Source organism: Echinops telfairi, unplaced genomic scaffold (genome assembly GCF_000313985.2).
Source record: "Echinops telfairi isolate 266 unplaced genomic scaffold, ASM31398v2 ScPeMD7_7465;HRSCAF=8503, whole genome shotgun sequence".
NCBI classification, from domain to species: domain Eukaryota; kingdom Metazoa; phylum Chordata; class Mammalia; order Afrosoricida; family Tenrecidae; genus Echinops; species Echinops telfairi.
The window spans coordinates 1,512,382-1,534,875 of NW_022111365.1; the positions used below are offsets into that span (position 1 = coordinate 1,512,382).

The 22,494-nt window shown below is 42.6% G+C and overlaps 1 protein-coding gene and 1 non-coding gene across 2 annotated transcripts in view; both read left to right on the forward strand.

Moving 5' to 3' along the window:
• Window positions 1-22,494, forward strand: part of ETS1 (ETS proto-oncogene 1, transcription factor) — a 156,956-nt gene that overhangs the window by 30,069 nt on the left and 104,393 nt on the right. Inside the window, exon 3 of the mRNA XM_045283655.1 lies at window positions 4,508-4,652. Within this exon, the coding sequence (XP_045139590.1) occupies window positions 4,508-4,652 (145 nt within the window). The remainder of the gene's footprint in view (window positions 1-4,507; window positions 4,653-22,494) is intronic.
• LOC115873155 lies at window positions 4,039-4,172 on the forward strand. The gene has a single exon (XR_004048256.1). It is a non-coding gene; the product is annotated as a small nucleolar RNA SNORA84 (small nucleolar RNA).

The window sequence follows — 22,494 nt, forward strand, 5'->3', positions numbered from 1 at the left end:
AGTTCAAATGAACTCCAGAAGTCCCTCTTTAGACTCACACAGCCACATGCAATGATGTAGGAGGCGGGAAGATCTCAGGCAGAGATGTGTCAGATCCCAGGTCAATGGGCTCTGGGTGCAGAGTTGGGTCAGATCCAAGGTCAAAGCCAGTAGTCAACATTATTCTCGATGGTGAGAGGTTAAAAACATTCTCCCTGCGAACAGGAATCAGAGAATCAAATCCTTTATTAACACACCTATTCGATATTATATAGGAGTCATAACCAGGGATTGCAAGAAAGGGAAATTAAAACGTCCAAATTGACCAAAAAAAACCTCTCAGTTTGCAGTTGATACAATTCTAGATATGAAAAATCCCAGAGACTCAACAAGAAAATGATTGGAACTAATAAAAGGATTCAGCAAGCTGGTAAGGTAGAAGAGCAACATATAAAAGTCAGCAGGAAAAAAAAAAAGTCAGTAGGATCCCTTTACACAAACAGAGAACTCTGAAAAGGAAATAAAAAAAATACCATTTACAGTAACCACACAAATATAAAGTACTTAAAAATAAATCTAACCAGGGAAGCAAAAGGCTCATACAAAGAAATGGCCAAACACTACTGCAATAAACCAAAAGAGAAATCCAGAGATGGAGGATAAACCGTAATCATGGAGGAGGGTTTAACACTGGAAATCTCAGTCCTACTCACAAAGCTCTGCAGACATATCTATAGCTATAATGCAATAAAACTGACTTTCTGCTTTCTAAACTTTCACCTTAATTCACAATAAAATGTTAAGAAAGAAAGAAAAGGAAGAGGGAAGCGGGAAAAGTAGGAAAGAGAAATTTTTTCTAAACAGAATTACATCCACTTGTATAGGACTTGAATTCCAACACATATTTTGAGGAACGGGTGAGAGAGGGGACACGGTTTAATCCATAGTAGTTTCTGTGGATTTTTACTCATTTTACTCATAGGCCCTAGGAAGCCACCATCACCCACGCATATGCTGATGACTCCAAATTCATCTTTATTTTTGTTCTCTCCTCTCCAGTGGTCTCAAGAACATGTTCACTGGGATCGCCCACAGACTTCCCAAAACAAAAACCGTTCCCTTCCAAGCCTCCTCCCTGCTTCCTCAACCACCTTCTCCATGACCTTGACTACTTCCTAGAGGCGTAGGAGTTGATTCTCCTTCTGGACTCTGCAGTCTTCACGTCTCTTGGGTCTCGCACACAAGTTCGATAGCTTCCACATCTGGAGCTCGCTCCTGATGGTTCCGCTGGACCAGTAATCTCATACCTTCATTATCGCTCTATTCCATCGTCGATGTCTGAAGTGTTTCTTTTCAACCCAGCTCTGGTGATATCACTCCAAATTTTTCTGATCTTTCTTTTGGGGGGAATGTTTGGTGCCCTGAACTCTAGGTCAACATTTACCTCCAACCACAAACACCACATTAGCCTACTGCAGGTCCTTGCATATACTACATTGTCTCACATCTCTAGGACTTTGTTTGTGCACCCTTCCACCTGGGGTGCCCCTTCTCCCCTCATCTGCCTAGCTAATTCTCACCTATTTCCACCTAGGCCAGTGGTTCTCGACCTTCCTAATGCTGTGACCCTTTAATACAGTTCCTCATGTTGTGGTGACTCAACCATAAAATTATTTTCGTTGCTACTTCTTAACTAATTTTGCTACTGTTATGAATCGGGGGACCTCTGTGAAAAGGTCGTTCGACCCTCAAAGGGGTCGCGACCCACAGGTTGAGAACTGCTGACCTAGGCTATGTGGGAGTCTTCCCCTGTAGAGCTAACCAGCACATTCTGTTCATTCAAACAACAGCAACAATAATACCAACACTTTTATAAGTCATAGCTAAAAATGTGCAAGCAGCAGCAGACAAACTAGATGGCTAGACCTCCTAAAAATTAAACATTTGGATCAAAAGACTTCTCCGAAAGAACATCCACACAAACCTCCAGACTGCCAAAACATTTTCTTAGGAATGACCTGTCAGTGCTGTGGTTCTCTTGAACAAAATGTCGTTTTCTTACTCTATGAAGTAGTTACTAAGTCAGTTAATGAAATGTCTAATAAATGGTGTCTAATCTAAATAAACTGTATGGATAATAAAACCATACAAGTTTTCTGCAATGTAATATAACTTTATAGCCATAGCCTTTGTTACTCGACCAAAAGACCATTTTCCTCATGGGTCTGGGTAAAAAGGTGGGAAAAGATAATGACTATATTATGCCATTCAGCTCTGAGTGATTGTTAACAGGATTCATTGTGATTGCTATCTTGCTCGATATAAAATCAACCATTTCAGACGCGGGAAGAGAGGATTTCACTACCAGCAAGACAAAAGAGCCGGGAGGATAGTGTGTCTTTAGGCCATGTACATTTTTGTGTTCTCTTTAACGGTCATCGATTCAGCTCCGCCCCATAGCAACCCTGTGCACAACAGAACGGAACACTGCATGGTCTTGGATATTTATTGATAGCCCTAAAAAAAAAACCTTTCTAAGATTACATGGCAAGGCAAAGGCCAGGCTGAGTGGCTGAGGCCCGGAGAGTGGCCTGTCTGTGGGCGTGGCAGAGAAGAGACTGTCCTGACTGAGCAATCATGAGCATTTCTCACCGGAACTGTAACATATTAGTTTACCTAATAAATTCCATAATCCCAAGTATTGTCTGTGTGTTCTCTGGCCCTGGCAATGAATTGTGGACCTTAGTTGAAATTTAGAGAGTGCTGGGGGAGACCGAGCAGCTTCACAGCAGCTTCTAGCAACAGAGACGCATGCAGCATCTGGTAGAATTGGTGCATTGTTACCTTTTAATCCTTGAAAATAGGCTCCGCCCAGGATGGCTAAAAAGAAAATAGGTTTTAAAATACAGAGCTTTATTTCTAAAGTAAAAATGGACTATCCCTATCTCTGTGAAATGCTGATGCTGCAATAGTGTAGTCTCCAAGGAGGGGACCAGGTTTGATTCCTGGCCAATGGAGCGGAGAAGCTTTTTCAAATTAATTCAGTTTGAGGTGCTTATGAAGTAATACGTATTGCCGGGGATTCAAAAGAATATTTAATGTAGTTCTTCAAGGGTTTACAATATTAAAATGTCAGCAAGATGATTTTAAGCCAGAATTTAGGAAGTGTTTCTTACTGAATTCAGTGAAGTGTTTTTCTTGATGGTTTCCCTAAATCTCTTGGCCCAAATGCAAATAGCTGGCAAATCTGACATGTACATCCCCAGTTCTCACCACCTCACTGCTATCAGTTAGATTCTGCTTCCCAGCTACCCTCGAGGACCATGTAGGCTTGCCCCTGTGGGTTTCTCTTTATCGGGATAGAAAGCCTCACAAGGAGCCCTGGCTATGAGTTGGGCTGCCAACCACAAAGTCAGCTGTTCAAAACCACCAGCCGCTTTGTGGGAGAAAGATGAGCCTCTTCTATTCCCATAAAGATGTATAGTCTGCCAACCCCACAGAGGCAGTTCTGCTCTCTCCTACAGGGTCACAGCGAGTTGAATTGACTCGATGGTAGCTAGTTTTAAGTAAGATGAAAAAAAAAAAAGATTATACAAAACAACACATACCTCCTATTGAGGGCCAATGAGACCTGGTGCCCAATGATTCATTAAGCTCTTGGGTGCTAACTGAAAAGTTGGTGGTTTCAACCCACCTACAGGCTCTGCAGGAGAAAGTCCTGGCGATGGCTTCATGAAGATGACAGTCCAGAAAACCAATAGGACAGGTCTGTGTCACCTGGGCTGCTCTGAGTTGGAATCAAGTCCACAGCACCCAGCAGCAACACTGTAGGCCCCCTCCTGTATACTATTTATTGCAACATTGTATACAGGAAACGGTTTTATTACATGCATTCATGTTTTATCTGTATGAGACAAAGCCCAAAACTAGGCTCATTTTTGTTCTCCTTTTGAGATTTCTCACCTGTCAGTACTATGATGCTGAAATAAGTCTTATAAGAGTATCTTTCATGGGGTTTTTACAAAGTATAATAATATGTTTTAAAAAGTCAAGATTCATGCCCTGTGGTTGCTGGGGGCTGTTGTTCAAGTACAGCTTTCCAGTTGATGGCAATGGGCCAGAGCAATGCTGTGATGTGTGCATGGGGGCTGTTCCTTTTCAGCAGCCTCCATAGCCCGGTCACTGGTACATGGGGGGGAAAGAAAGAAAAAAAAGGAAAAAAAAAGTCAAGATTCTAGACATTCCACCTGACCAACATGATGCCTTGTTGTTACTAACAGATCCTTATTTGAAGGCTAGAAAAGGTAGCCCCTCCAGTGCTCAAAGACATGGATGAAGGTCAATGCGTAAATGTATATAGTCCAAGTAAGAAGTTTTTTTCATTTCTTTTGTCTTTTGGGGAGCAGGAACATGAATCTCAGAAGTTGGCTTTCTATTCTGTAAGCATCTATGGATGAATCCTTGTTCTATTATTGCTAAACAATAAAAGTTTTATTCTTAACGTATGCCTCTTTTTTTCTGGTCACAGAGACAGGGGCCTATAAACACTTATGAAGATCCTCAAGTGGCCTATGGTTTCCAGTCCAGTCATCACCAACAAAGAGCTTGCAATCCTTTCTGGGATGAGCTGACCATTCAGGAAGTTCCCACTGGTCTGGAACACTGTGGCTCAGGTAGGATCCTACACAAAGGCTGAGCGTGGAGATAAAGTGGAGGATGATGGAATTTGATAGGGCTACATTCTCTGAAATACCCAATCCAGAAGCATAGCTGACGTGGTTTATGGTAGCATGAACCCTATTGTTCCCTAACGGACAGTCCCAGGGCTTCTCAATAATTTGGGGTTGTTCGTTTGCCAAAGATAGGAAGACTAGGTCTTTCAGTTCTACATTTCCTGACACCTATTTCTGCCTGGCTGTTGACAAATGGCCCTAACGTTTTGCAGTGTTGGGTATGAAGTATATAAAAATGATAATGCTTGGGTGTTAGTCAACCTTCTGAAAGAACATCATTTCTTTCATTCATTTTCTTTCCCCCCATTATTCTCTGGCTTTCTGCCCATGTCCGTTTGTGTCTGGCTTTTTTCTCTGTCCATCCCTCTCGTGGAAATGCCTATCATTTGCTCAGCATTCCTTTCTTCTCCCTTCACTTACTGGCTGTAGTGCTGCCCTCTGGTGAACAGGGAAGTCTAGAGGGCTCTCGACAGTAACGAAGCTACTCTCCCAAGGGGACTGAGAAGGCTGAAGTTCTTTACTACATTCTGTTTCCTGAGAGTCACTATGTTTCTAAAGGCTCTACTAGTCTTTGTTCATCTGTTAGCCTTTTTCCATTTTACTACAAAAGCTGAAACTTGAATTTGCAAATTCCAAAGTGATTGCTTTAGCTATGAAGTTCAAAATTTCATGAAATCATGTTATGATAATAAACCCAAATAACCGAAGGTCAGTTAGCATTTGTGTTTCTCCAAGAATGGCTTCTCAGTGTGGAAAATAGCCTGGCTTGTACATGTTGCAAATACATAATATTGAGGAATTACATGGGAGGAAAAATCATTGGAATTGAATTTAAATGCACCTTTTTCATTTAGTGTGTTTTTACCCCATAAAGCTCAATGGTCAACTACCAAATAATAGTGACAGAAGAAAGTAAATGTTTACTTTATTGTCTGCCTTATCTTTCACACAATTAAATGGAGATGCAGGGCAATATACTATAGACCTTGTACAGATGGAGGGAGGTTTCCATTTTTCCAGGTGTCTGGTTCTATCTCAGGACCGGATGAAATCAGATGCTGTGTTCGATATTCCTTTGAGCCACCAGCCTTTGAATTTGAGGTGTTCTGTCTCAGCAGACTGGATGGCAGAGATAACATTTATGTTGTGACTTATTAATAAGACATTTTCTGCTTTACACCTCAGTTCCTCCAAGCATATACACAAATGTCTCAGCTGTCTACTCACTTTACAAATTGGCTGGGAGAATTTTGCACCTGTTCCTAGGTTACACTTTCAGGATCTAAAATTTGAGAACATTAAAAAAGCTATCCTTCATTCATTGGACAAAGAAGCTTTTTATTTACATAAGCAAATGGTCAAAATGGCTTTTAAAAATCTTTCTGTATTTGTATTGTTTTTGAGTTCTTTTAATGCCATAAATCCTGGCCCTTCCAGAGCAGCAAAGACTAGAGCTACTTTGCCCCAACATTTCCAGCTCTGGATGGAACTTCTGCTGCTTACTTCGTAGCAGCTGAGGATCTATCCACACTTGCCTATTGCCTCAAGGTCAGAATGTCTCTTTTTCATACTTAATACACATTATCCTGCTCTTTACTTAGCTGAGACGTGTTACACTCCTCAGTGGACCTAGTTTTCCATTCCCGTCCAAGGCAAGGTTTTCAAGTTAGATGTGTTCATTGCAAGGTCCACGTGACAATGCCTGTGAAGTATGTAGATGGAAGTGCTTCAACATGCAAGGACTTCGTATAACACCATTTTCTCCCCACAATTTATGTTATTAGGACAAGAAGAAGGGAGTGACAATGCCTGTGAAGTATGTAGATGGAAGTGCTTCAACATGCAAGGACTTCGTATAACACCATTTTCTCCCCACAATTTATGTTATTAGGACAAGAAGAAGGGAGTGGGGTTTCCCAAGCATGATTTGATGGGGAGGTGTGGGCATATAGTAACTGTTGTCAAGTTGACCTGTCTGACCATCAGTTCCACTTCAGAAATGCAAGACAGCCTCCATGAGATATGGCCCCACCGTTTGGTGGAGATCGCTGCACAAACATGGTAGTTAGATCTCCCTCTCTCCTAGGCTCCCTCTAGTGAAAATACCTGGCAAGAACTCTAAGCATTTCCAGCCCTTCCTTTGTCTTTTGAGCTCTCTAGAGGGAAGAGCTGCAGGGACATTCTGGGCTGTGGTCCAGTTCTCCTCAGTGATGGGTGTTGTTTGGAAAGTGATTGTGGAGTCGTAGGGAAGGGAGGTGAAGACATGGACCAACCAATGAGTTCTCCAGCTGCAGTACATTTCCTTGGAGATGTGTTAAGTAAAAAGAAGGGGGTGGGGGTGGGTGGGAAGGAATCTTTTTTTTCTCATTGTCTTTAATCCTATTTATAACTTCAGTTTCCTTCCTGTCCTCAGTCTCAGGGCCACTCCCCACCCCTCCTTTTGCCTCTCTTATCTGCTCTCAGAGGGATGAATGAACTTCTTTTTCAGCCAGTGACCGGAATGCCAATAGGAGGGGCCATTGAAGACCCCGTACACTCCCTCGTGGGAGCTTTCATCTGCGTGCGGGTCTTCTTCACAAAGGGGTCGAGATTGAGGGGAGGTCCAGAGGTGGAAGGAGTCAGAGAGCAAGAGAAGAGATGAAATTTAGGGAAACATGAATGTGGTAAAGCCTTACCAGGACATAGGAAGAGAATGTTTGGTCTAGAAGAGTGTAGGTTCAGCTGGGCAGAATAGATATAAACGGGACATAGAGAAAGGAAAAAAATGTGTAAACGTGTGGAAATGGACAGAAAAAAAACCAGGTGAGTATTTAGTTGAGAGGTATTGGAGAATGAGACATGAAGATGAAAGGTGAATGGAAAGAGGAAAAGATGTGGGGAGCCCAGAAAAAGACAAGGCAAGAAGAGGAGGGGAAGATGCCATTGAAAGAGAAAAATAGATGAATCTGAGAACATTAACTATGTAGCTAAAAAGGGAAGCCACATTTGCATGCAATTGCCTGTGCAGCTGTACATTTCTTCACGACAATCTTGTAGTCATCATTTTCTTTCATTTCTACCACCTCCTCCCCTGGGCTGCTTCCCCTCCGCCCTACCAGCCTGGAGCTATTAGTGAGAACCAATGGGGACCGAGGAACTGGTGTTCAGCATGAATGAATGGGCCCTTCTGTCTCTGCTTCTCATCATCTCACTGTCGGGGAGCCTTGTGAATCAATGGAGCCCGTCACCCAGGACGCGTCTGAAATGTCTGTTACTGTTTATAGTCTCTGGAGTGGAGCCCACTGACCTTCCTCTCTGTGCCCCTCAACTTCAATCTTTTCTTTCCATCTTCATAGTCTTTTTAAAAATTTTCAGTCTTTGGCTCCTTTTATCTAAGAACTCATGAGTAGTTTACTGCCATTAGCTATTAATTATGACTAATTCCTATCTACTACCACGTGGATAAAGGCTGGGGCAGATAGGAAAGAGAGAATTGGGTCTTGGAGGGTGCCCAGAACCAGTTGGAACCATGGTATGCCTATATTCAAACCAGAAAACCAACTTTGGAGACCCATCCGTGCCCTGATGCCACCTGAGCACAGAACATCGTGATCGGGTGCCAGTTGTCCATAGTGACTTTTACTTCATCGTGATGATGATTGTGCCGATCATGTATATCTAAAAGTAGAATGCTTGGCACTTTCCAGAGAGAGAAATTGTCAAATTAGCTTCCTTTTCAAGTGTGGATTTGCCTTCTTTTAGCAACATGGGTGGGTGAGATGTTGTGAACAAAGTACAATTTTACAAAGTAATGCTTAAAGCTGGGAGCAGACTGCAGCTATAGGACACAGTAAGTCCCACCCAGCCTCTCAGGAATGCATCTGAGGGCTCACTGCCATGGCTCTTGCTTTCCAATGCAAAGAAGTGACTTTTATTGTGCAATGGACTTCCACAGTCTTCCCTCTAGTTCCCATTCTTCCTGAGATAACAGTGGTAAAGGATCTAGACTCCAGAACCAGATTGCTTAGGAGTTCACATCAACTCTGCCTTTTCCTATTTGATCTTAAACAACTTCATCTCTGCACTTCAGTTTCCTCATCTACACAACTGATTCTCAAAATGTGGTCCTCAGAGCAGCAATAGCAACAGCATCAACTAGAAACTATTTACAAAAACAAATTCTCAAGCCCTATCTCAGACCAACTTAATCAGAGGGTAGGGCCTCCAATCAGAGGTCCTCAAACTGTCATGTGCCTAAGAAAGTGTGTTATTATTCCAAGCCCCACTGAGTTGATTGTGACCCATCATGACCCTGTGTACAACAGCATGAACCTCTGTCTCTGCCCTCCTCAGTCTTTGCTGTGTTTGAACCTACTGCTCCGGCCACTGTATCAATCCACCTAATTGAGAGTCTTCACTGACTTCTACTTAACAAGTAGAAACTGGTCTCTCCTGATAACATGTCCAAAGTGCGTGAGTCAAAGTCTTACCATCCTTGCTTCTCAGGCACGTTCTGGTTGTATTTATGCTAATGCAGATTGGTTTATTCTTCTGCCAATCGGCGATATATTCAATAATTTTTACCACCATAACTTAAGCCATCAATTCTTCTTCAGCCTTCTTTATTTATTGTTCAGCTTTCCTGTGAGACCATTGAAAACACCATGGATTGGCCTCAACGTGTTATCTTTGTTTTTCACACTTAAAAAAGGGGTTTTGCAGCAGATTTGCCCAAAGCAATATGTTACTTAATTTCCTTTTGGCTGCTTCCATGGAGATTGATTACTGATCCAAATAAAATAAAATCCTTGACAACCTCAATATTTTCTCTAGGATTATGGTTTTTATTGATCCAGTTATAAGGATTTTTTTTATGTTAAGTTGTAACCTATACCAAAGGATGTAGTTTAAACAAAAAAGTTGTTCTTAATTAAAATCAAAGTGATACAACCAATGCCTGTCTAATACAATAATAGCTTAATTTTCATTTCATGGGGAAAACATGCAAGCTTAAATCAATTGCCTATGGACTCGATAACAATTTTTAAAATGCAAGTTTTTCTAAAGCAGTGTCCCAAGAAAATAACAGTGACACACAAAACGACCACCTAATTGGTCAGTAATCCGTTCTAAGTTATACTGGGGGAAAGTTTCCACCATTAGCTGAAACTACATTTTGAGCTTCTGGAAAGTAGAATTCATTAGAAAAGAATACTTTTAACTGTTTACAACCAAACTTTTTATGTGTGTGATTTAGATGAGAGCTTACAGAGCAAATTGGTTTTCCATTTGCCAATTGGGACACGTTGGGTTCCGTGACACTGATTGCAGTCCCCACAATGTAAGAGCGCTCTTCCCACCCACTCCCCTTCCCATTTCCATTTGTTCTTCTGTCCTCACTACTCTTGTCTTCTGGGCTGGAAGTCTGAGCTAATGCTGCCCTTTGCAGCTCTTCTGGTTAATTTTTCTAAGGAGTCTGTACCTTCTTGGGTTAGTATTTATCGTAGAGGCCTAAGTCTTGTTTGGCTGGAAGTAAGGCCCGCGATGAGTTTCCTTCTCGTCGGGAAGAGAGTCTCAGAGACTTACCGTCAGGCATTCCACTAATTTCTAGCTGGCCAGTAAGCCTCTCATCTTTTCTATGATTTTGAATTTTGTTCCACATTTTCCCCTCATTTTATCCTTGACCTCCTATTGTGACGCTTTTCAGATTAATGACCAGTGGCAGATCCATTCATTCTTGAAACTAATTGTTTCTCTGTGTCTTTGATCCTCGTGGTTGGCAGTTTGAAACCTGCAGCAGCTCTGACAGAAAGACCAGACTTTCTACTCCCATAAACAGTTACCATCTCGGAAACCCACGGGGGTCAGCATGGATTCGATGGCAGTTTGGTTTGGTTTTAGTTCTTTGCTCCAGATAGAGCACCGTAAATGGTGACTTAGAAGCTTTTAAGATCAAAATTCTTGAAAGTTTCACATCTTTGATCTTCATCAACAAGAGCTTCTAGTCTTCCTCACTTTCCTCAAGGAAACGTGTTCATTTACACAGTGCAGGTTGATAATGAGCCCTTGTCCAATCATGGTGCCTTGCTTATCTTCATATCGTCCAATTTCTCAGAATATTTGCTTAGCATACAGATTGAATAAATATGGTAAAAGGAAACAAGACTGACACATACCTTGCCTAATTTGAAAGCATGTATCATCTCCTTGTTCTCTTCAACCAATTGCCTCTTGGGCTAATACAGGTTCTCTGTCAGTCCAGTTAAGTATTCTGGAATTCTTTACAATGTTAGCCATAATTTGGTGTGATCCACACACTTGTACTGTGGTGATCCACACAATGTCTTTGCATAGTCAATGAAATGCAAATAAGCATCTTTCTGGTATTCTGTGCTTGTAGCAAGATCCATCTGATGTCAACATGTCCTCTTCTGAATCCAGCTTGAATCTCTTGTGGTGGTGTGTCCATTTAGGCCTACAACCATTTTTTTTCTAATCACTTATTGGAGGCTCTGACAGCGCTTGTCACAATCCATCCATCCATCCATTGTGTCAAGCACTTTTGTACATCGTTGCCATCATCATTTCTTACTACAACCATTTTAAAATTACCTTCAGAAAAATTTTACTTGCTTATAATACTGCTGATATTGTTCAGCAATTTCCACGTTCTTTTCTATTCAGGGGTTCGAGTCTGGCAGTACAAAGTTTATACAGGTGCCCAAGTAATGATACTTCTAGTGGTTCAGGGACCATACTTTGAGAACCATTACATACATGCATGCATGCATACATAAAAGGAGGTTTCAAAAGTTTGTGGGAAATTGATTAAAAGATAATGGAATTTTTCCACAAGCCTTTTGAAGCCCCCGTGTGCATGCATATATAATAAGGTGAATATTGCTACTAGTGTTCCAGTACGTACGTGCAAAAGCTTATGCTAAACAAATCATGTGTAAATATGTCGTTGTTAAAGGTGGATAGCTTCGGACAAGATCTCTCTGTAACATACTTTTCGTAGTCTCAGTAAAATGCCGTCAGAAATAAAACAAAGTCTATTCAAAGCATTAGCTTCTCATTAGTGATATGCAGACCAAACGCAGAATTAGATATAATCTCATGCCAGCATTAATAGCAAACTGAGATCAAACAGAAAACAAGCACGACTGGGGAGGGTGTGGAGAGACTGGAGCCCCCAGATGTTCAGAGGACTGTAAAGTGGTGCAACCACTGTAGAAAAGAGTAAGGCACCCCCTTGAAAAGTTGGAAGTAGAAATAGCGTGTGACCTAGAAATCCCACTTCTTAGTATATGTCCTAGATCACTAAGAGCCATGGCACAAATGTACACCCATGGTCATCATAACATGCTCATAATAGCAAAAATATGGAAAGAACCCAAGTGTCCATCAGCGAAATAAACACAATGAAATAACATTCAAAAAGAATAATGACAAGTCTGTCTGACTTGGATGAGCCTGGAGGACTATCTACTGAGTGAAATAAATGAATCACAGAGGGATGAACATTGTCTGAGACAGTTATTATTAAGCAGTCAAGAAAAGGTATGCACACAAAAGAAACATTCTTTGATAGTCACCTGGGGTGGGAAAGGGACGGAGGAGGCGACGTGCTAACTAGGGGGAGGCACATATTAACTTGGGCGAAGAGGGACGCAATATAACGGAACAAGGATGAAGGCAGAGAAAGACAGGGAGGAATGCAAAGGTTAAGAGCAACAGAAGTTATTGTCTTATGCACAATCCTGTAATATGGGTGATTCATGAATTGATGTAAGAATAGACCCTCGAGCTGAACAGTTGTGGAAGGCAGAGTAGCACTACCACCATGAAAAATACAGGCTTGACAGGACATGTCTACCTGTTCTATAAATATAACTGTGACTGTAGTAGAACATACAGGGATGACCTTATGCAAACTTCGTAGCCATAGTGAAACAACTTGAGGGACTGAGTCATCGGGCCTGGGGTCTCTAAGACCAAGTCTCCAGGAATACCAAGATCAGTTGGTATAACATAATCCACAAATAAAATGTCCAACATCCTACTTGGATGAGTACTGACTAAAGTCTTAACAGTTTGTGAGCAGTAATTTACGTAGGCAACTATTGGTCTCTCCTGTCTGGAACAAGATGAGTGAAGAAAATCAAAGATCAGATTTTGTCAGGTGGGCTAATGGAAGTATTTTGTCTGATGGGCTAATGGACCATAAACACTGGTCTCCATGACCTCGAGACAAGAAAAACTAGATCATGCCTGGCTACCACTACCAACTGTTCCGAAAGGGATCGTATTGGAAGGCTCAGGCTAGAGTGGGAAGAAAATATGGAACAAAACTCAAAATAGAAAAAGATCCAAGTTACTGGTAGGTTAGAGACTTTTGAAGCCTGGAGACTATGACCTTTAGCCATCCTTCGGGAACTCACCCCCTTTGCTCAACTTTCAGTTAAACAATAAACTGCTCTATAAGGGGAACAATAACATTATGGAAGTAGACACGGCTTAGAATCATCATTTGAGATCAAAAGGGCAGCATTTACCCAGGAATAAAGTTTGGGGATTATGTACAGGGCTAAGAAAGAAGGAAGACTTGACATGGAAAACGTAAGAAGTGACATAAGTGTTGTTACATTATAGGGTTGCGATGAATGGTATGAACACCATACATGAATTGTTACATGGAAAACCGAACTGTTTTTTGAACCTTCAACTAATTCTCAATAAAATATTAAAACCAAAACCCAAATGAAAAACAGCAGTCGCTCCCAAGTGGCTGCACCGGGCCATTTGATTCAAGGCAGAGCTCTCATCTCAGGGGTTGTGGCCCCTGGTTTTGGGATTCCAAAGGGGTAGTATTGATTGGTTTGTCTTGAAGGGCACAGGATGCAATGGGCTCTTATTATAAACATATTTTAAGAAAATTGAAGCTGCATTGTAGAGGACAAAGGACAGGCAATTTTCTTTTTCGTTTTTTATCATGACAATGTATTTGCTCAATTTTGAGAGTATCGAGGGCTGTCTTGGGATCGTTTCACTGGAACACCTTAGGAAATATGTTGAGAATAGCTTCACATGTTGACATTTTTGTTTAATAGTCATTCTTATGATTTTGTAGCAGTACTTTCTGACATACCCTAATAATGTGTGTGTATATGTGTGTTGAGTGACGTTGAGTCTATTCCACCTATAGCAAGGTAGCAGAGTAAAACTGAACTGCCCCATAGGGATTTCTTGACTGTCATTCATACAAAGGTAATGAGATCTTTCTCCTAAAGGAATCTCTGGGTGGGTTTGAACTGCTAACAGTTGGTTAGCAGTAGACCACTGAAATGTGTGTGTGTACATACATACACATTCATCTGTATATATTACAATTCTTATATCTCTCTCTCAGAACGCTAACTGCCATTGAGTTCAGTCTGAGTTATGCTGACTTATAAGACTGAGTCAAACTGTTCTTTGGGTGTCTAAGAACTTTATGGGCGTAGAAAGCCTCACGTTTCTCCCGCAGACACGGGCAGTGAGTTAAAACGGCTTAGCAGTTCACCACAACACCAGGGCTCCCTTTTATCTATCTATCCATCTATCTATATATCTAAACTATCATCTCTCTAATTTAGCAGTGCTGACACTTAGCAAACATGATATAAACTTTTGCTGTTATAATTCATTGTGCTGAAGCTTCCAAGAGTCCAAAAATATATGGGTACCATTGAATCTGGAAGATGCCCATTATCTAGTTTAGCACTTTCCGTGGATTCTGAGAAGATTAGGCAAGAAAGGGGTAGACTTGAACATTGTCTACAAACTACTTTATTTAAATGTGTAGACTGAGGTATATTTGCATGATAGAGCAAATGCTACCTATAGGAGACATTATACCAATTTACAGGATAAAATTTGTCAATGTAAGTGTATGGCTTTGGATTTTAGTATTTAGCTTTTCTAGTATAAATTGACTAGTAACATGGCAGGCCTGAGGAATGTCTTCCCCAGATAAACACTGGGAGTTCAAGTGAGAGATATGTGGAGTGCCCGAGTTCATGGTCTCTCCTGGGGTTTCTTCAGATGGCTGGGCGGCTGGGGCAGATCAAACCTGGGCCAATGTTTGGAAAGGCTATCGACAAGCAGGTGGGAAGTTTCAGTAGGAAAAACAGATGCCTCTAATTTGGCTTTTAAGTGTTGAGAAAGTCGAGGGACTGCCAGGGAGACTTATTAAATGGAGATTCACCTTGCTCTGAAATGTTTATTCTCGTAGCAGGTTTGTTCTTTCCACTGATCACTGTAGATAGTACTGTGTGGTGTGTTTTTTTAACTACGTTTTTCAACATTATCAGCTCCACAGGCCTGTTCGTTTTTCACTGCTTTTCTTTTCCAGGACTGTGTCAGGTTCTTTGTTCTTTGAAACCGAGCTGTTCCTGCATGTGGTTCTGGGATGGAGCTATGTGGACTACTCTTGTCAGAGAGGATAGCCAAAGGAGGTGCATTGGGGATGCTGCTGGGACAGCCCAGGTTCAGGATCGTATATTTTCAACTCAATGTAAGGACCACTTTAGGTTTCCAAAACAATTCTAAATGTTCAGAAGAAACTAATGTGCAAAGGAAGCTTTATTTTTTAGTAAAGACAGTTTGGGTACTCAGGGAGGCGGGTAAATTTCAACCTGTTCAGATTCTGACTGGATAGTTGGGCGTTTGAGAAGAAAGAAGCTGTTGGCCTGACTACGGTTTTGGAGGATTGCAGAAGGGTTTTGCTGCCTAGAAGCGGTTCCCAGGGGGACAGCTCTGAGCATGATTCTCAGAATACAGCTCTCTGGCTCCATCCCTGAAACTGAAGAGGCTGCAAGAACAACTACCGTGAGGAAAGAGGCAGGCCTGCCTGCCTCAGTATTGCAGTAGGGAGGGGACCCATAGCCAAAGAATGCTAGCTCCTGCCTGCTTGCTCTGACTTGCTGTTTTTCTGATAGTGATAGTTCCCTAGGGACTGAATTGTCCAAGGTTACATTGTCTCCTCCTCTGTTTTCCCAACTTCATCACCCTTGACACCTTTCAAGCCTATACGCTTGATTACAAGAACTTTTTGTGCAAGTTCTTAGGGGGTTCTGGCCAAGCAAAGGATTAAGCATAGTGTGACAGAGCAAGGACACACCAGGGGTGGGTTGCGCTGCCAGGTGCAAGCCCTGTGGCTTGGATTGAGTTCTCTGAGCTTCAGTTTATGCGCCTTCAAGGAGTCCTTGTGCCCGTTTGGCATTGCTGTTGTAGTTGCTGCCGAGTCAGTGTTAACTCCCAGCAAGCTTACGTTTAATGGAATGGACTATTGCTAGTCCTGCACCATCCTTAGAGTTGCTGGTATGTTCAACGCCATTGTCTCAGCTGCTGTATATTTTCAGTGCCTTGCATCCTAAAGAGCTCATCTTCTAGCATTAGAGTCGAGAACTTTCTTTTATGATCCACGGCTCTTTTTCAGAAGTAGATCACCAGGCCTTTCTTCCTGGTCTGTCTTAGTTGGGAAGCACCCCTGAAGCCAGTTCTCCATGGCACTTGAAATGCCGGTAGCACAGCTTCCAAGACAGGCCACTGCAGTATTATGACAACATGTCAGAGGGTGGTGGGGGTTGTGCCCATTATATGGGGTCATCTACTTAAAAGGTCAGGCCTGTAACAAGTGACCCGTGAATGCTGCCTTTCCTTCCTTTTGCTCTCAGCTTTGAATGTGAGTTGAAATGAGCAAAAGAAACTAGATGTCCACTCTCGTGTAATCAGGCTTGCACAATCTCATCTTGCTCAGGGCTGATTTCCTGAGACCTGCCCATTTAGCCCCCTTCTATGTCTTAGAAATGATTCAGGCAGTCCTGGGAAGACTGTAAAGATCTTTACCATACTGTGGGAAAGGAGGGAACCCAGGAAGAAATTGAGGCCCGGGCCAGCCCGGCCAGCAGTTACAATTAGAAACAAGTATTGTGTTGGCCTGCCCTCTGGTTCTTGCTTCCCCCAAATCCTAGGAAATAACAGCCTTGCACTGGAGCTCCCAGGGGCCTGGGGGAAAACGTTTTTTTTTTTTGTTTTTTTTTTTAAACCACAGGTATTTCGTTGGAGTTGGGAAAATCTCCCTGGAGCCTGGAATTCTTATTTGATTCAGGCACTTTGACCTCCTTTCTGTGTGACTCTTCTAAACGGGAGCTGGGTTTGCCGGCTATGCTGTGGGTTGGCTCTGGCCATCAGCAGACCCGCCGCTGTTCCACTTTGTGAATGGAAATCTTTGAGTGGGTGGATGGAGAGGATAGTGGTGTGTGAGAGCGGAGGGGGTGGGGGACACTCGGAGACAGCCTGTTTTTCTCAGTGTCTGGCCAGAGAGCTGCTCTGCCTCTCTCCAGATGTTCACTGTGTTTATAGCTGCTGAAGCAGGATACCCGACTCCCCATTAATAAGTTTCTTTCTTGCACTGCAGCCAGGGGTCTCAGCTAAGAGCCTGCAGCTGGAAAAGCGGAGGCGGGGTAGGGGGCAAGGCGGGGAGCAGGGAGTGGACTGAGGGCGGGGGCGGCTCCCCTCCCCTCCACTCTCCCAGTCCCTCACCCCGACCCCGCCTTCCTCCTCTGCAATCCTCCCAAAATACACGAGCACACAAAAAGAAAAACACCAGCAGATTTTTTATTTCAGAGAGTAAACACTTGGGCCATGGGGGTCTGGAGGTTATGGGAAAAGAGGAAACCATCAGACTAATCAGGCAGGCACACACTTCCCCTGCTGAAATAAAACAGAAATCATTGCTCCGCAGGGCCAGCGGCTTAACCCCTGAGCTGCCAGCATCCTTGGTGCAGGCAAAGCTAGCCCCTGGCAGAGTTGAGGACTACAGAGTTCTCAAATCCAGCCCCAGGCACTGAGAAACCCAGAGAGAAGTGGACTGGGCCCAGCCGGACGTCCCGCAAGCGGTCCCTGGTAGGACCTGCGCTTGTCTTTAAAAACGGACAGTTGGCGCATAATACATTGCATTTATAGATCCTAGTTTTGCAAGAGTTCGCGTGCGGTTGGGTGGGGTGGGGTGGGGAGGGACCTTAACCATAGTTCTAGATAGATTAGGGAAATAGAGAACTAGATAAGGGAGTGCAATTCTGACCATCACACAAACACGTATTGTCCCACATGTTGTGTTGTTGCAACTCCAGAAATGAACTAGAGAGGAGAGGAAGGGGCCCGATTGAAGCCCAGGTTTAAGTTCTGCTAACTCTGCATCCAGCGATAAATCCTGGGACACCTCTGGGCCTCACCTTTCTCATTTCTGAGGTCCAGTGCTCGCACCATAGAAAGAGTATGAGGAAGAATAAAGTATTGAATGGAAACGACAAGCACCAGGCAAGGCTTAGAGAAGGCTCCAGATTTATGATTTCATTTGCAAGAGAGGCCGGCGTGCTGGAGGCGTGCTGTGTACAAAAACCCAAACAGTTACCAAAGGGCCCATTGGAACTCTTAGTGGCATCCTGTGTGTCCGAGTAGAATTGTGCTTTATAGGGTTTTTAATTGCTGACTTTGGGGAAGTAGACTGTCAGATCTCTCTTCCTAATGCCTCTGTGTCGACTGGAACCTCCACATTTTCAGTTAGTCCCTGAGTAGGCGAAAAATTGGCACGACCCAGGAACTCGATGTATTATGCAGATTCTTGTAAATTCATCAGGTCCCTCCCTCTGCCACCCTCCGTCTCCGTTTGTTCGTTCTTTTCTACCTTCCCTCCTTTCTATAACTCTAGTCAATGTCTTTAGCCTCCATTTCACTAATTTTCCCCCTGACTGCCTGTCTGGAGAACATAAAACATCTCATGGACCAGAGGTCAGATTTCGAACATGAGACCTAATTGTACTTTGAGCCAAATTACCTTTCCACTGATGTATGGGGCAACCTTTGACTCTCCAGAGGATGCTGGTGTGAGGGGGCCGGGCAATGCTCACTCAGTTCAGACCCTGCCTGTATGTGACAGTCGGGCCCACTGACCATCCCTTCCCACACGGTCACTTTCTTAATTGGGGTGTATATTCCCCACCCACTCTTGAATATCCCAGTGGGATTCACTCATTTGAGGATCGTTTGCATCTTTTGAATTTTCTAGCTATTAAAAAAGTCAGACCGGTTAGAATCTCTACAGGGTTACTGAGTTGGATTCAGTGTACTGGCCGTGGTTTTCTGTTGAAGATGATGGTGGCTGCAGGTCGGATTAAAAAATAAAAACAAAACCTCCTAATTTCTGGATTTGTGTTTACACAGCCTTCCCCGTGCTTCTCAGACTGGTTGATGGGGTGCGCAGAAACACCAGGGCTTATATTTCGGCCAAGTCAGTGTTCTAGTTGTTCAGTTCCTTGTCTTGTGTACTTCACACATCTTTTTTACCAACCTGGACAAATTTCTGCCAAGTCAGACGTGCAGATACTAATAGAGCAGGGGTTCCTAAACTGGACGAGTTTCAGAAATATATGATTCTTATCCCTTTAAAAAGATTAAAAAGAAATCATTAAAAGAATGTTTAGTAGCTTTCCTCAAACTCGCAAATGGTGTGAGACTCTGAAGAGGTAAGGAACTCGCGCCCAAAGGGGGAAACCGCCTCTGTCCTCCAGCAGCTCTGAATACATTGCGTTTAGAAAATATGCCACGCTTAGTTGTTGAACTGGATTTAACTCTCTGGCCTGTTTCCATTTTATAAATGCTTTCTCCCTCTCTGCTTAGACCTGAATGTATTTAAATCTGGAAGCTGTTTCCATCCACTGTCTTGGTAACAGAAGCATCGAGGCTTTGCCTGAAGTCCAGCCACATCTCTCCTTCTTTCTCTACATACTTTCTTTCATCCTTCTCAGAATGGCCTCTCCAAACACCTTTCGAGAGTATGAACCTGCTTATCCCTGACCCCTTTAAAGTGACTAGACAGACACTTTGGTACACTTCAGAGCACCGCAAGAAAATCCCACTCCCATCTGCTTTTCTTGGACTCTCCAGTGGAAAGAAAATAGCTTTTTCAAGCTATTGTTTTCTTATAGGAGGCAGGCAGGGGGATGGAGATGTGGTGGAAACAATGCCTCTGCAGGGGGACACCACAGTTTTCACAGAAATAAGCCCGGTTGCCTGCCCTGACTCTGGGCATCTTTGGAGACCTAGCCTTGACTCTGATGTGTTTGGCTTCTGATGAAGCATCAACGGTTATCGCCATTGCTACAAATGAACTTAACCAAGTGGAGATAACTCCCAACATCTCAAATGGAGAGCGAAAGGAAGCACCCACCTCTAGTCGGCTACTTTGAACTGCCCACTGATGCCTTAATATTTCCATCATTGATCAATAAATTAGATGGACATTCTTAGCTGAGCAGGATTTAGGAGTAAGATTCTGTTAAATACTTATTAGTTGATGACTGGGTTTTATAAATTAAGTGGCAAGTTACTTCTTTAAATAAATGTCTGTGGGCTGATGCTAGAGAGTTGAGTAAAGATTGAACATGAAAGAACAATGGTGTGTATATTTCAACCTCACCTAAAATATTCAGGCTTTTTTTTTCAGTGCTTTGTACTTTAAAAATGCCAAGTTTAATGTAGTACTTAGGAATAAGCCTAGCTAGAGAAGCAAAAGACATGTATAAAAGAAATTACAAAACACTACTATAAGAAACCAATAGAGACCTACATAAATGGAATACTGTCTTGTGTTCATGGATAGGAGGACTTAACATTATGAACATGTTAATACTACCCAAAGCCACCTATCAATATAATGCAATTCTGATCCAGATACCAGTACCATTCTTTAAAGGAATGAAAAATGAATCACCAACTTTATATGGAAAGAAAAGAGACTCCAGTTAAGCAAAGCACTACTTAAAAAGAACAAAGTAGGAGACCTCTCACTTGCTGACCTCAAAACCTACTACAAAACCGTGGTAATTAAAACAGCATGGTACTGCTACAATGGTAAATACGCAGACCAGTGGAAGAGAAGAGAGAACCTAGAAATAAATCCATCGACCTACACACAACTGATTTTTTTACAAAGGAATCATGCCAAAACACTTTAAATGAGGAAGAGTTTTTTCAACAAATGATATTTCCAAAATTAGATTTCCATTTGCAAAAGAATGAAGCAAGACCCATACCTCACTCCATATGCAAAAATGACTCAAGATGCATTAGAGACCTAAATTTAAACTATAGAACTATAAAGATCATCAATGAAAAAATAGGGGCAAACTTAATACAGGGAATAAACACACTATCAAACATAACAAAAAACACACATTCTAGAAGACTGAATGAATGACTCGCACCTCCTAAAAATAAGGCATTTATGTGCATCAAAAGAGTAAAATGAGAACCCACAGACTGGGAAACAATTTTAGACTGTGACATATTGGAAAATTGTAATACGCAAATAACAGAATAAGAGAAATAATCCAACTAAAAAGTGGGCAGAGGACATGGACAGTTCACCAAAGATGACCTCCTGTACCTCCACAGTCAGATAATAAATGCCTATGATCGGTCATCATCTAGAGATGTAAGTCAAAACACTGATGAGATGCCACCTCACATCAGCACTGACAGTAAAGTTTAACAAGAAAATAACCAATGCTAGAGAGCGTGAGGAGAGATTATCACCTCCATACCTGCTGGTGGGACTGAAACTACATCACTATGGGGAGTCGTATGGAGCTTCCTCAAACTACTGAGAATAGCAATGCCATATCATTTAACAAGCCCTTTATGTGGTGTACACCCCCAGGAAATAAGTGCTGTAGCATGTTGCCACGTGAGTTTGAACCTTGACCTTTTCGTCAGCAGGCCTAACACTTAACTATGACACCACCAAGGCTCCTTCCTCCCTGTAATTCTAAGAAGATGGGCATAGAGCATTGGTAATGAACATTGAGTCTCACTCCAGTTCTCGTGCCCTTAAACATGACGTGAGCTTTGCTTGTCCAAACAGTTTTTTTCAAGTCTTCATTGCACTCTCTCCTTTGGGAGCTAATGACCACCTTCTAGAGCAGAGAATGTAAGCTTTCCTACGTTTCCCACAAACCTGAGACCATGAAATAAGAGTAAAGGGGACATTGCTGCCTGCTTTCTTTGGGCTCTTTTCTCTTCTTTTGGTTCATTCTCAGGTAGTTAAGGCCGTGGGGGAGCATGGTAGTTGGCTGCATATGCAGTTAGGGTTCGGAGCATTTTTCTTAGCCCTTCAGACCTCATCACCTAAGAGCTGCACTGCTTCTTACTCCTCCTCACTCCGCTGGCTCCGTGACCCGTCAGTATTGCCGAGCAAGACCAAAGCCTGTGAGATTTCTGAAAGGTTATACCCTTGAAGCGCTCCACAGTGTACACAGCACGTGTTGAAGTTTACACAGACTTCTCAGACCTCTGAATAGAGAGACTAATTGTGGGGAAGCTGCTTTTCAGCACACAAGATGGGCTGTTCCCTGTGGGTTTTACTATCAAAAGGCTTTTAAAAGTGCAATGTAGCCATTGTTGAATATTTCACAATGAATTAAATACCATTTCTCTCCTCGCAGCTGTTCCATGTGAGCAAGTATAGAGTGCTCCCCCACCCCCCCATCCCTCCCGTCTTCCTGGCAGAAGATGTCTGCTGTATAAACCTAAGCACGGGGCTAATGAGATTATTTGTGTGTGGATTCTTTGGAAAAGCATTTCTTTATTTTAAACTCAATGTGATGCAGAGCTGCTGCTGGGGAGACAGGGAGAGGGAGACCTTGGAAAAGAATGGGATTGAAATATCTCCAGGCAGGAGGGAGGGATCCAAGGCTTC